Here is a 15,076-nt window from a genome sequence, read left to right as displayed (position 1 = left end):
GAACTGACTTCTCTGAGTTCTCATTTGTTGCAAGACATCCTTATAAAGATTTATCATGCACAGCCAAACAGGAGCAAGAGATTACTGAACAACAGTTCATTTTTCAGCTGCATTTTATTTGTGATACCTTTTATTGGCAGATGTTATCCCCCCAAATGAATTAATGTTCCACAGTAACAAAGTGGACGTGGATTGATGGGAGAAATTGATTTGTGTTTGTTAATGTACTTTTGCTGCAGCAAGCACATTAAGTAATTAAAGTGCTAAAAGAGATCTTCCCATTCAGACACACAATGCACTGAACTCCATTAATGCAAGGACAAAAGATAACTGTTTTTTTCATTGCATCTTGAGTGCACCCTGTCTGCAGCATATACACCGTATAGCTTAATTGCATCCACAGAATTAAACAGTTCCAAAACCAGTTAATATAGCAAGGAAACTCTAAAGCATTACATGTCCAAAAAAAAAGAGTAATTATTTTGAGTTGACAGCATAAGGCATCTTAAAAGGATCTGATCAAGAGATTATGTGCAGTTTTCCATTCTGAAAATTAGACTTTGGGATATTTTAAGCTGAATACAAAGATATCTGAGAAATGAAAATCAGAACAAATCTTTCTCATACACAGATATATTTTCTACTGTCACAGCATCTGAGCACTTGTAATTGTATCCTGAAAGAACAATCTTCTGAGATATTATTAATACTCCCATGTTTGTAGATAATAGTTGATGAGCTACGAGGTCATTCAAGCCCACCCCAAGTAATTTCCCAAACTCACTACTCATTCCAACAAATAGCAACAGTCACAGTCTGTATTTCAGCTTGGAACAGTTGCATTAAAATCACCTTACAAAAGTGATTACAAAAGGGCAATGAAGTGTATGAACAGTATTGCCAAGGGACAGGATTGCTTCAGGTCCAGGACAGGGAAATAGAGCTGAACCACATCTCTGGAGATCAGGCAGCTCTCCCCTCTGAAATAATGTGCATCAAGGACAGAACAGTGAGGGAAAATACTGGTGTGGGGTTTTTCCTTCATCTAGCACTACTGAGGGCTACCATGTTAGTGATGAGTGTCACATAAAAATCTCATACAGGATGAGATTTTTTTAAAAAATATTGTCACCTGGTGTGTTTATGTGCATGTTTATGCAGGTGTTTGTAACTAAAGAGTTTGTAGTTGAGTCTTTGATAATGTCTATCAGGTCTTCCCCTCTTTCCCCTTTCTTTTAAAACCACATTTCCTGAAGTGAGGCAATTTGCCAAGTCTTGTACTACTTACAGTTATCTTTGACTCCTCACAGTTGCTATGAAAACCATGGCAGGTTGTACCCCAAAACAATTAAATATGTAACAGTTTAAAAATATATATTTTAAAAATAAAAAATCCAGGTTCCATTCACTTATTAAACTATTAAACAATTCATTGTTGTTAATCAATCATAGAGAAGTGAAAAGGAAGTGTGTTCTTTGTAAGCACATATGTAACAAAAAAAAAAAAAAAATTAAAAAAAAAAAAAAAAAAAATATATATATATATAGGAAGAAAAAAAGCCCCAAACTGGGCTAAACATTGCATTTGGTTGGCCAAAAATTAAACTTTTGCCCCTTAATATCTACATACTATCTTCTCTGAGGAAAGCAAATATCACCCCAGCTCAAGTGACATTTATATTGTTGTTTTGATGACTTTCTGAGTGAATTGTGTCAGAAAGTGGCTTTGCTCTCACCTCACATGATTTATATTTATACACAGCTATACCTGAGATGTTGACTAGAGCTCCCAACTCAGAGAGTTACAGATGGACCCCTGTCTGCTGCTGGGGATCACTCAGCTCTCTGGATGTGTAAATTATGGGAGGAAGCCTAAGCCCTCAGGCTTGTGAAAGGATTTATGTGTATGTGCTGCAACATTTTATTACTTAAGAACAAGTGAAGTGACACAGTTTTAAAGCATTGATCTTAACCAGAACAAGCCAGAAACATGGCATTGGCATAGACTGTGTCAGGGCAATTATTCTAAACAAGAGAGAGTGCCAGCCATTAGTGAATGAGGTCTGGCAATAAAATAATTATGAAATGCTTAAAAAAACCCACTGTGCTCCTTGTGTGAAATTTTTTAGGGAATAAGAATTTATTCTCCAAGTTTTCATGTGAGGGTGATTGTGGTGGTTTAGCTCTTCTGGTGCTTTTCCTCTCCACAGCACTCTGCAAACAACAACTGATAGAGGCAGCTGAAGTTACCTGTATTTGGAATTTGTTATCACACTGTTACATAGGTGGGTTGGAACTAATGGTCTTTGAGGTCCCTTCCAGCAGAAACCATTCCATGGCTCTGTGGCACACACTGTGCACATCCCCAGGGAAAGCATGGAGTGACCACCAGCTGTAAATCTTGTCTTCAAATACAGGACAAGCTCTTGGCAGAGCTGCTAGGGGAAAAGTAAAATCCTTTGATTACACTCTAGCTCTGAAATTTGTTGTCCAGAGTCTGGGGAATCTCTACCCTTGGAATTTTCAAGATGGGACTGGACCTGGCCTTGAATGACTTGGTCTGAATTCAATAATTGCTGCTTTAAGCAGGTATTGGGCTGAAGACCACAGAATTTCCCTTCCAGCATGAATGATCCCCTGACTCTGGGATGAGTATGACCATAGTCTTCCTCAGCATAGGAACAACAAAGAAGCTGTGCTGCCTTCTTTCTTCTTTCTTTCTGCACTCAGTTTCAGCCCATGAAGTAAACATTGTTTTAGTGATTTAGTGATTTAGACCAGGACCATGGTCTCCAGTAACTCACCTGGCTGATCAGCTTACAGCACAAAACAGATTTACTTGATTATCATTAATAAGTGATTTTAGCTGAGAAATGTGGTTTGCTAATAAAATTAGGTTCTGCTTTTCAGCTGCCTGCAGTGCTCCATGCCTTAAGTCTTGATGTCACTGAGTCCAGTTCCTCAACAAGTGTGTCACATCCTGGAGGAGCTCAATTTTCAATGCTGCACTTAATGACACAATGTAAGAATTTATGGGGCTTGTGTCATCAGTTCATTAAGGAGACAGGCTCAGAGGGCAAAACTGGCCCAGGTGCATCAATGAAGATCACATGCTTCTAATGTCTCTGAACAAAGAACAGCTACTTTTTTGATAAAATCTATTGATTCAAGTAGAAATTCACCTCAAAGACATACATTTAGTCCATTAGATTAATACATTTGATTAGCAGAACTTAAGAGAGATCAAAGCCACTCTGTGATACTCTAGGGGACAATATTTTAAATTTTAAGATCTCTGCTTATAGAAATATTTCTTACTTTATGAATTGGATTTATAAAAATAGGAAAGGCAGTGCCAAATTACACATCAAGAGCTTTGAAGAAAATCTTATAATAGTCAATTTTTAATGCTACAGATGATAGAATGAACTGTCTTCCAGTTAATGGCTCATGAGCATTAAAAGCTGGCTAAATCCCAAAAGTTTAATTTTGTTTTTTTCTTCTCTTTTTAACTCTATTTTTTTCCCCCAAGATTTTAATCTAACATCACAGCTTGCACTTTATTTCCTAGGAGAGTGGATCCCATCTGTTTGCATGACATTCCTCTTGGCTAGCACTGTCTATATGATATATTTTAATGTTTGTCTTCCAGGAGCAGTCAGAGTGCCTTCCCTGCCTGCATCCTTACCTTTGATTTATGAATTTTCCTGGTGTCTACAAAGCTTCCCACCTAGATGCCAGAGTATCTATACCAAACTGTTCTCTCTGTAAGTATCACCACCTTTTATCTTTGGATCAGAAATTGCTTTGCAGCATTTACAAATCTTTCAAAATGTCTTAAGTCCCAGTTGTTTATTTTCTGAAGGTGGGGAAAACCAGAGACTAGTCTAACAAGGTCAGGATCAGAAAGGGAGATAGGAAGTGAATGTATTGGTTCACTAGAACATACTTTTTTTTTTCCCCTCAGATGCTGTGCAGTGTGTACTTTTAGGTAATTTGTTTTAATGGCTAGTTATCACTCTAGTGCTCATGACCAAGAGAGAGAGTTGCTACCCCATGTGTGAAGGGTGGCTGAAGCAAACTGAGCACATTCTTTCTCAACATATGACTCAGACAACTCATGTTGTGTTACATGGGTGCCAAGTGGGAGCAGAGCAAGTGCTGAAGCTGGACCATATTGAGCAGTGGCAGGATGACATTTGGAGTCCTCAGGAGCTCTCAATTTGCTATAACATTCCTGGGATCTCCAACATGTGTTTGTTTCAAATTACTGTGCTGTCCAGAATTTTCCCTCTGACACATGCCTGGTTTTTACTCTGTTTTAATGATTGCTGGGAACAGTGTGTGGAAAACAATCACAAACTAGAATGAAAAGCATTATCTCAAGGCCTTGAGTAGTATCTATCCAGGCCTCTTATTTCTGAATTTGTACTAATTCTGTGATACTGCCTTGGTTAGACAACCTCTCAGGAGAGCTGGGGTTGGCCTTTAATTAATCTGTCTGTAGGTGACCAAGTGACACAGAACCTAATGTAGTTACCTGATGTATTTAGGGTCAGGTAAGCCAGAGTATTGCTTATTTGAGGGAGAAAGATAATTTTCAGATACAAGAGCACCCTACTTTCCACTGACTAATCAATTACCTGTCAATGGAGTTTGCTGAGGTGCTGCTCCTCACTTGCAGAACAGCCTCACCTCCATTTATTTTCAATGTTTCCCCCCTAGCACTGGCACAGAACTTCCCAGCTCTCTTCAGCAGACACAGAGTGCCTGGAAATTAAAGATGGCTATACTCATTAACCAAATGAGAACACTGTCTTCACCAGCTGTCATGACAATAACCCATCATTCAGGGTTTTCATGAAGCTGCCATTTGCTGCACTTCAGGACTCTGATCTTTAGCTTCATGCACACCTGCACTGCAGCTATTTCATGGCTTTAGATTTGTGCTAAGCTCCATCTTGTCACTTCAGTAGGTTCTCAGCTGACTGACTCCTGAGGGGTTTTATGCCTTTTTTTTTTTTTTTTTTTAGAATATTGGATGCTGCCTTAAAGTGAAGAATGCCATCATGGCAAGAAAAAAAAAAAAGAAAAATCAGTCCTGTCAATGCATCTGTTCCAAGGGACAACACTTATTATTCCAAAAAGGCATCACTTCCATCCCTTTACAATGCTTACAAGCCCTCTTCCTTTTATTTTTCCCCCTTTTTATTTTTTCATTTACAATAAAGAGAATTCATGCATCATAAATGCACTAGGTAAGTATTATTAAAATGACAGATTTACACTCCAGAAGTGATCTGTATTTCATCACAGGTGAGAAGTCTGAAGAAATGCATATTTTTATGAACAAAGTAACAAGATTTACATCTGTCTTACACCTTCAAACTATATTTTATATATATATTCTGACACTGTCCCTCAAAGACTCTGAGAAATAAAGTCTGAACCTCTGAACACAATGTGCATTTTCCAGGTACCATCTGACAAGGGAGGCCCTGATGGATTGCTGAACCCCAGTTTGCTGGGAAAAGGAGCTGCTGCATTTTGTTTCTAAAAGAATGACTCCATGGCTAAGTACACTGAAGCCAGTTGTCCATCTGGCAGTTAACAGGGATGTTTTGCCACACAAAAGCTTAGCCTGTTGAGTCAGGTCTTCTTTCCAGCAGCTCTGAGTGCTGCTGATCCCTGGTCTGATCCTTGTAGGGTTTTGCCAGCTCTGAAACCACTGATCTTTTCTCCTTTCAGAAGAAACTGGACTTCATTTTCCCACTCATTTTTAATCACCACACCCCTCACACTCACAAACCACCAGTGTAAGTGTCAGACACAAATTGCAGCCTGGAATTCGAGGACTGAGAAGATAAGCAGTTGATTCAGCCTGTGATCAGTAACCAGTGACTTACCTTGCTCCATGTTTTATGAGACATCATTGCCAGAATCCTACCACTAGTCAGTCACCATTTCACCTTCTTTGTGCCCTCAATTTCCTCACAAACTCCAAATATTACTCACCCTGTGAATGCAGCACTTGTGGGGTTCATTTTTTTCCTTAGTCAAATAGATTTTGAAAAGCTTTAAGGAAAAAAGGTGCAGAAGGATTGCTTCTGACAGAACCAGACAAATCAATTAATTGATCTCTGGCAGTCAGGGATAATTTTATTTCCTACTCTATTAAGGAAAATCAGAATCAGTTAGCTAATTTCACTAGAGAAAATGTCACCAGTTATTAAGCAGCACATGATGGAAAGAATTAACGACGGAAAACTCAAAAATGTTTTTCCTTCCAGAAATTGCATTACTTATTACTTAACCTTTAAAACTCTGGAATCAAACAGCATTGCAATCCTTTGGTTTGACCAAAAAAAGGGTTTTTTACCCCTGTAGCAGTGCCTACAGGGTGCAGAATTTAACCCTTGATGTCCATAAATACTGACATGGTTAATTTGTGCTCTAGAAGAAGATATATTTAACAGTAACTGACCAAACTACCTGCAACACATAATTTACTGACTGTTCCTGATATATATTTGCCAAAACCATAAAACCATGACAAATATTCACCAAAAAAAAAAAAAAATCCTGATTTTTATGTAGCAACTATTCATACAGGTAAAGGAAAATTATTCCTATAGCACAAGTTGTAGTTCAAATAATTTAAGGAGCTTCCATTTCTCGTGGGGAGGTAGAGGTGGTAACTGTGCATGCATACAGATTTCAAAATAGCATCCAGTAAAATCAAAAATAGAACAGGGCCATTACTGGCAGCCTAACATTTTAAAGCACTTTGACTCTGTGACTTATGGACAGCAGCTCATGTCCTTAATCAAGCTTGATTAACTATCCCCTAATGGTTCCAGAAGGGCTGATTCTTCCTAAATCATGTTGATTTATTCATTCTTTTATTTGAATGGAGTGCTCCTCTTGAAGAGACTCGTGGTTGGCAGAGTCACACTCTCCCAAAGGGCAATGCCTTCAGAAGGACAGCTAGCCAAGACTAAATGTTTTGGGAAATATTGCTCTTATTTCTGCAGCTGCCAGGTTCCAAACCAGAAATTTCAGCCCTGTCAGTTAGGCATACAGGAGCAGGACTATTCTGCATTTGTGGGCATATTCAGGGTTTATATTATGATTTTTTTGTTTTTGTACCCAAATATTAGGAGGATAAATAGATTATATAAATTATTATTAATGGTCTTCATTTTTTTTCATTCTTCTGAGGTTAGAAAAACACAGTGTGTTGGGTTCCCACAGAAATTAAGATGAATTTCAATTTCTCTGTTTTTCTGATAGACAACACTTCATAAATCACCTTTCTGACCTTCATCAGGACAGAATGATATTGATTCAATTTACAAGTCACTCAGAGAAGAAAAATGCTAGTTAAATAGAAAATACAAATAATTCTTAATTTTACCACACTCCCATCTGTGAAGACCACAAGATATCCCAGATATCTATAGTCAATATCAACAATGGCAGTATAAAATACCAAAATTAAAAGTGTGCCCAAGTTAAAATGAAATTGGACAAGCTCATCTACTCCTTTCCTTTTCACACATTCATGTACAGTGAAAGGGCCTGCTGAGCCAGAGGATGGTGACCAGCAAATATGAGACACAGGGGTTTTGCTGGAAATGTAAAGGTTAAAATAATGGAAGGAAAGCAAATGGAATATTGTGCAGGATACATAGAAAGAAAAATTACTGCAAACAAATTAATGCAGTATAACCTATAGTATCATGTGTTTGGAATATTAATCAGTAGAGCAAGGTAAGTACCAGTGGGGAAAAAAGCAAAGGTAATTAGGAACTCATTAGTGTGACAGCTGAATATATTATCTGTATTAGTGCTAGCTTACCCCCACACCAGAGATTTGATGTGACTGTCAAAGCCAAGGAAAGCATTTCACAGAAATGATTGAATGCAAAATCAGACCAATACAAGAAAAAACAGGCAGGTCATCACACTGGAACATGGGAAGATTCCTGGCTAAACTCTGAACATCCTATTGTCTGAGTCCAAAAAATCACATAGCCCAGGATGGGAGTGATTTTCAGTTGTGAAGAAGATCAAAGGCATTACAATGATCACCATAAACCAAGGAAATAAAAAAAGAATCTTTAGTTAGGGCTGTCTTCTGTTATCATGAGAATCAGAATGCACATGAGGTTTTTTTTAATAGCTTGGGTAAACCAAACAGCTCAAGCATAGAGGTTTCTTTTTCAGTTTGACACCAGTATTTGACATAGTCAGAACACTAACATAAAGTTGGTGGATATCCTCTTGGAGAGAGCAACAGAATGACAGATGCCAGCTGTTAAAACCAAATAAACCTGTGTTTCCTTCATTCAAGTTCCCAGCATTTTTCCCACACAGTTCATCAAAGTAAATCAAATAACAAAATGCCTCTGTACTGATGGAAACAGCTCTACCTAATCCATCCCAGTACCTGAAACAATTCCCTGGTTTTCATGAGGGAAATGATGCTTGAGATAGACAAATCAGCTGTGAACCCCCTCTGTGCCAAGCTAAGGCTTGAAAAAGAACATGTAGTGTTCTGTAAACATCAGTTTTGGTAGGTGAAAGAAAATAACATTCCTCTAGACCCACTGTTTTCAATGAAGTACATTATTTTGGGCTGAGAGTCCTGGTCTCCCCCAAAAGTGTTTTTTTGTCTAATTTTTCTTCACTGAAAGGCACCTGTGGGGTGCAATGTGCAAGCTGAGACACAGCTTATACCTGGCCAGGCTTCTTCACAGCCATCAGGTTGTTAAAAAACTGCTAGGTAGAGTGGTGCAAAAATAATAGAGGCAAAACTTGGACTAGACCAGTGCTGTACATGTTCTTCTAATTTATGGGGATGTGAAAAATCAGTGTGGCCACCAGAAGCAGAGCTTTAGACAAATATAAGTATTCATTTTCCCTTCTGAAATGGTGGGATTCAGCTAAATTTCATTAAAAGAATATGGTCATTAGATTCATGGCCCTGAAATGAAATTGTTTGCATTGTAATTCAATGCAGCTATTATTTACCATGGAGACTCAAAACCAGTCCAGAAGCATTTAAAACAGCCATTGTAATTACATCTGAACAGGGGCTTAAAATAATTTGGAGCATTACAACATTGTATTGCAAAAACAAGTCAGTCAGCCCCAGTTTATAGTGAAAGTAATGTACATTGATCTTCCTTGACAGCAATGAAAGCCCAGTGACATCCTTCTCTGCCCTGGAGATTGCATGAAATATAACTGCACTTGGCAGAAAAGAACCTGTTTTGCAATTTAACTCTTTTCTGTAAGCTGCTCCTCTGTTGCCAGCTGCAAATTAATGGAAGCATCAACTCACCCCCTCTGGAAGAGGTCCACATTATGGAATTTGTGTAGCTCCACAGAAAACTCGACCGTTCCCTGAACCTCAGACATGGTTTTATCAGGTCATCACCTAAATAACACACATATAAAAACATTGTAAATGTTTGAAGTGTTTTACTTAACAAATCCATGAATGGATGATTTCATTTCAGTTGGCATCTTGGGGTCCATGCAAAGCTTGAAATAGACTGATATCTTACAATGACATCATTTGGCTCCATTTCCAGGAAAACTCACTAAAAGCCAGATCAAAGCAGTAATTAAGAGAGGTAAGAAGTCTAATTAAGCCTGAGGGCAGAATGATAATATTATGAAAAGTATAAGAAGCAAAAAGTAAATAACATATTATGAGCAAGAATCTCAAAGCAAATTTTAATTAACTCTCTTGCTGCTCTTGTATGGGAAATTGATTTTTTTTTCCTTCTCATTTTATGAAATGGCAGATTTCCAGGGTCAGCACAGCTCATTTCTGTAAAAGCACAGGCCAAAAAGACAAGAACCCTAGATAGATAAGAGCAGAATTCAGATTTCTCTTGCTTTTGACCCCTCCTATGACTTAAATAAAGTCCCAGAAGGGAAGCTTCTGAGGGAATATGAATAATTTAAATATTAATGAATGGAAGATATTCTTTTAAAGAAAATGATGACAGTCATGGCACCTAATAGGCCACAACAGTGAGATCAAGATTTTGAAGCATTACAGCCATTTACATAGTACATCTCATGTGCTTATTGAATCATAAAATAATTCAGGTAGGAAGGGACCTCAGGAGGTCATGCCTCACTCAAGGAAATAAGTTTCCAAACCAGCTCTATTTAATACACAAGTGTAGGTCCTTAACATTTCCCTAATTACAGGAGAGGCAAGCCAAGGACTTTTGCAGTCTTTCAATTATTTTCAATTATTTTTCTGCCCTTCCCTCCTTCTCCCCCACCAGTCCCAGCAAGTGTGCTTCTGGCAATCTGCCAAGCTGCCTGGAAATTTTCTATAGGACCAATGAGAGGATAAAGATTAAATTTTTTTCATTAACACATTCATAAGCAACATTTTAGTTGTTGTTTGACAGCAGCCAAGTGCAGTCTCTGAGGAAGATCCATGTCAGGGCTCTTAACAATTCCCCTTTCTGTGACATACAGGGCTGTAAAGGAATATGCAGCTCAGATGCAAAGTGAAAACCTCTCCAGAGGTCCTAATCAATAATTTTCATGGCTCTCATAGATTTGACCGTGTCCTTTAATGGAGCAGGAGTGAAGAAGATTTTGATACATGAAGTCCTCAGATAAGCATTAGGCTTTAACTTTCTCAAGGCTTGCTCCTGATTAGTAATTTTCCAGCTGACTGGCTTATTACACTGATTATTTTAAACTAAGGTTTTTTTCTGGCTATCATCTCAAGCACTACAGTTTTTCAAAAAGATTTCATTCCAGAGTTAAAAGGTTATTAATTTTTCATTCACCATCCTCAAACTTCGGAATGACAATAATGTGATATAAAATACATGTAACATATAACTGTGAGAAAGACAAAGAGAATTGCTAAACTACACATCTGATATGCCTCTGAGGTAAGGAACTCTACATTAGCTTGTGTCAGGCCATGATTTGGGTGTGCTGAAGGCACATTCAAACTCTATTACTTATCAGAGAATCACAGAATAAACTATGTTGGAAAAGAGCCTTGAGATCATCGAGTCCAGCCCTTGACCTGACACCACCTTGCCCTGAGTGCCACACCTGGTCTTTGCTCAAACACCTCAGGGACACTCCCCACCTCCTGGGCAGCCCATTCCAGTGCCCAGTCACTCTTTATTCCTAATATCCAGCCTAACCCCCCGGTGCAGCTCAGGCTGTGTCCCCTTGTCCTGCTGCTGCTGCCTGGGAGAAGAGCCTGACCCAGGCTCACCCTCCTGCCAGGGGCTGTAGAGACAGTCACACCTGAGCCTCCTCTTCTCCAGGCTAAACACCCCAGCTCCTCACAGGATTTGTGCTCCAGAGCCCTCCCCAGCCCTCCTGCCCTTCTGTGAGAGCATCTCCAGCATCTCAGAATCCTTCCTAAACTGTGCAGAACTGGACACAGCACTCGAGCTGCAGCCTAAGCAGAGCTGAGCACAGGGCAGGAAAAGCAATGTTTTTGTTTCCTTTGCCCCCATTTCAACAGGAATGAAACCAAGACTTTGTCCTTTTGCTTTTTGGCACAGATTAAGAAGTTGTGCACAGTTTGTAAGTCATGAATATGACATATTGTTGTGAGTGTCTGTGTGTGAGATAGCCTTGCCTGAGTCAAAAAGCAGGCTGTGTGGGAAGCTAGTAGGAAACAATGCAAACCACAAAGCAATACTCTGACAAGGTGTTTAGTCTTGAGGAGAGCTCTAATTAAAAGAATTGCCTTTGGCAATATATCTGCATGTTGGGCTGAGGCATATTTCCCTAGACCAAAAGCTCAGGATCAAAGGAAACTCCAGGCTTTTGAAGTCACCAGTTTAAAGAGGAGAGGTGTGAATGGATGGCAAGCCAGTTCAGCCCAGTACCAGTATTGTCAAAGACAGAAATGATAATGTGAAGTTAAAATTAATTAAGGTATAGGAAAAATTTAAGACATGGAAATATGCACACAGGTCTTCTCTGTATTTGCACTATATTTTTCAGGCTTTGTACCTCTTCAAAACAAATACAGAAGTCATCCTAAAAACAAAAAACAAGCAAATGAAAAACCTATTTCTGTAACTTTATTTCCCTCACTGATCACCAGAATCAAAGTGTAATCACCTGCTACACCAGTCTGAACTTCCACCCACCCCACCAGCCCACCAGAAGATCCCATCACCCAGATCTACACCCCAGCACTTGAGCCTGGTACTTCAGGGAGCACCTCACAAGTAGTGAAAGGTTCTCTGGTGCACCTTCATGGCACTTAGCAAGTTCAAAGAATCCTGCTTAGACACATGGGTATAATTCTGCAATGCAAGAAGCTATGAGATTTTACAAAACAGCTCCAGGCATCACTGGACCAAGAAAATATTAAGTCATTAAAATGATGCACTAATTTTTAATTTTTCTACCAGGTGCTTGCTTAAAGGAACTTTATCATAACCCTCCAAAATCAAGGGCTCATGAAGGACCTCTGATCAAACCTTGTGCAGGACAACCTTGGGTTATAAATAGAGCAATAGTTGGTAAAAATAATACTGAAGGTTGCCATGACATCAGCATTGTAAACACAATAGGGAATGCTGCCAGTATTGAAGTATCATCAGTTATCTAATAAGCAGCTTAAAGAAAAATATAGAGGTCATATTTGGGAAGGCTTTAGTATATTTGTATTTCTGAAATGTCTGTTTCTATATCAAGCTCCTTGCATTTTTCAAAAAGAGACCTTAAGACAACACTAATAAATATCACTGCAAAGCCATTAGAGCAACATGGGAGTGTTTTGGCCATCTGCTCCTGCAAAAGCAGTGGCTGTGGTCACCCTGGTCCCTCCAAAGCATGGATGGTTTCAGATGGCTCTGCCATTGTCACTGCTGTGCTGTGCTGTCCTCATGCACCAGTGGCACCAGCCAGGTCACCAGAACAGTTTGTCCTTCCAGCTGGGTTGGTGTCCTACCAAGGGACAGTCAATTCCAATTGTCACTTTACTTAGAGCAAGGACACAACTGAAAATCAGAATCCTTTCTATAAATAGAGCCTATGAAAATCTATATGTTTAAAGACTGGAGACTGTCTCACTTGCATTTTTAAGGGAAGGCTGAATTTCACTCCCTACATCCCCATTGCTGTCAGTGGAAATACCTTCTGCATTGGAGACTGACCAAGAAATAATACTGGCCAAATGCAGCCTTTTTAATTTGCAGTATTTGTACTTAATGGCATTTTAGGATCCAGTCAACTGACCAAGCCCTCTGCCAGGAAGTGATTAGTTGATTATGTACCATCCACAGCACTGCTAAAGACCTTGAAGATAAAAATAAATCTGACAATTCCCCACAAACAGCAATTTCACCCCAAACAAAGAGAGCTAAGGAAAGGGAGATGGGGAGAAAGCACATTGGATAGAAGGACAGGACACTACATAATCTGAACCTTCTAGCATTTGCACAATTACACCCAGGGAAAAAAACAAACCATATTTTTGAAACATAAACTGTTTTGGGGCTTTTTTTTTTGTGGTTTTTTTTTAGTGTTTTCACCATTCTTAAGTATCTGCATTACAGAAACTGGTTTTTTAAAAGGAAAAAAGAGGAAAAATACAACAAGGACAAAAGAATGAAATGCCATCTGACCAAGGCCCATGACTCATGAACCTAGAAACATTCATTTAAGAAAATACAGCTACCTCTCAAGAACATACTATCTGCAGGATATCACTATTGGTATTACTGATTTTAAAGCATCTTTTATTTAATTGTGATTTTTTTCAGAAGTTGGCACTTATTTCAAGCTAGGCATTTGTATCCATTTATTTATTTGATAGGAATTCCTTGATTAAGTGAATAAAGTCACAGTGAGATTCCCTTTATTCTCCTCTCCACTATACCTTCACCCACTGTACTTCTCAGTAAGAAGAGGAACACAATACAAGGAGGGCAGTAAGTACACACATATGCTCTGAGATGAAAGATTAGAAGAAGCAAACTAATTAGACCAAATCTCTTTTTCATTGTTGTTTTCCTTTTTAATTGCTGACTTTCATGCAGCTGAACTAGATCCCAGCTCTTAGGACAGTGATTGCATCTCAGAGCCTTGCCTGAGCACACATTAATTTCCTGAGACAAAGCAGCCACAAATGTCAGTAAGTCCTTTCACTACAACGCTGTCATTAGTTGTTCTCCACTCTACAGAGCCTGTCAGCTTTTCCTGCCAGCACATCAGCAAAATGAGAGAGGTGAGATCTTCACCTTCAAGATGATTTCAGAAGTTAACACCTCATTTTGTTAAAATAAGTCAAGCCAGTACTTCTAAGGTTTTGAGTGGCAGTAAGACATTTCCTTTACACTTTAAAAGGAGCCAATCTAAGTGCAACACTAAAGACACAAAAGTGGCAAGGTTGTCAATGCCATCAGTAGCCAAGTCCACCACTTGAACACAAGCCCATTTGTATTTTTCCTCTCTTCCTAAATGTCCTGAAGTGTCATAGAATCATTGAGCTATAAATAGCTCACCCTTAGGTTCCAAACCCAGATCCTCCAGAACCATTTCAGTTCTAGCAGTCTGATCCACCTGCCCATCAGTGTCACAGTCCTAGGTACATGAGCAGGTGCCCTCTGGCCAGTCCATGACCATATCCACATTTCCCAGGCACTCAGGATTTGCAGTCTGAGCCCATTGCATCACTTACTGCAGGCAGCATCACTGCATGATCCCTGGAGGGGACCCTCCCTTTGAACACCCAGCTGACCCCAGAAAAGCAGGATGCAAAATTCACCTTTTCAGTACCAGCTGCCTCTGAAGAGGCTCAGATTCCTTCATATGTTGCTCATATTTCTTTCTCAGTTGGAGTGTAACAGGCTTTACATCCCCCATATCCCATTTCTAGACCCTAAAGATCAGCCTAGAGTGTCTCCAGGCTCTTTTGGCCAGATGTTCCAGATGGAGCCATTAGCCCTGTCTGGGATATAAAGCATGGTTTTTACATCTTGTCATGTCTGGACTGGCCAAAATTATCACCCATTTAGTTTGTTCAAATGTTTGCTGCTGCTCAGCA

At 39.3% G+C, this 15,076-nt stretch overlaps 1 protein-coding gene across 2 annotated transcripts in view; it reads right to left on the bottom strand.

Moving 5' to 3' along the window:
• FAM135B (family with sequence similarity 135 member B) overlaps positions 1–15,076 on the bottom strand; it is a 186,984-nt gene that overhangs the window by 114,329 nt on the left and 57,579 nt on the right. For both annotated transcript variants that reach the window (XM_056484144.1, XM_056484145.1), the window contains exon 2: positions 9,350–9,445. In XM_056484144.1, the coding sequence (XP_056340119.1) occupies positions 9,350–9,426 (77 nt within the window). In that variant the 5' untranslated portion in view covers positions 9,427–9,445. The remainder of the gene's footprint in view (positions 1–9,349; positions 9,446–15,076) is intronic.

The sequence above is a fragment of the Oenanthe melanoleuca genome, chromosome 2, assembly GCF_029582105.1.
Source record: "Oenanthe melanoleuca isolate GR-GAL-2019-014 chromosome 2, OMel1.0, whole genome shotgun sequence".
Classification (NCBI taxonomy): domain Eukaryota; kingdom Metazoa; phylum Chordata; class Aves; order Passeriformes; family Muscicapidae; genus Oenanthe; species Oenanthe melanoleuca.
This window is presented reverse-complemented; position numbering and strand designations above follow the sequence as displayed.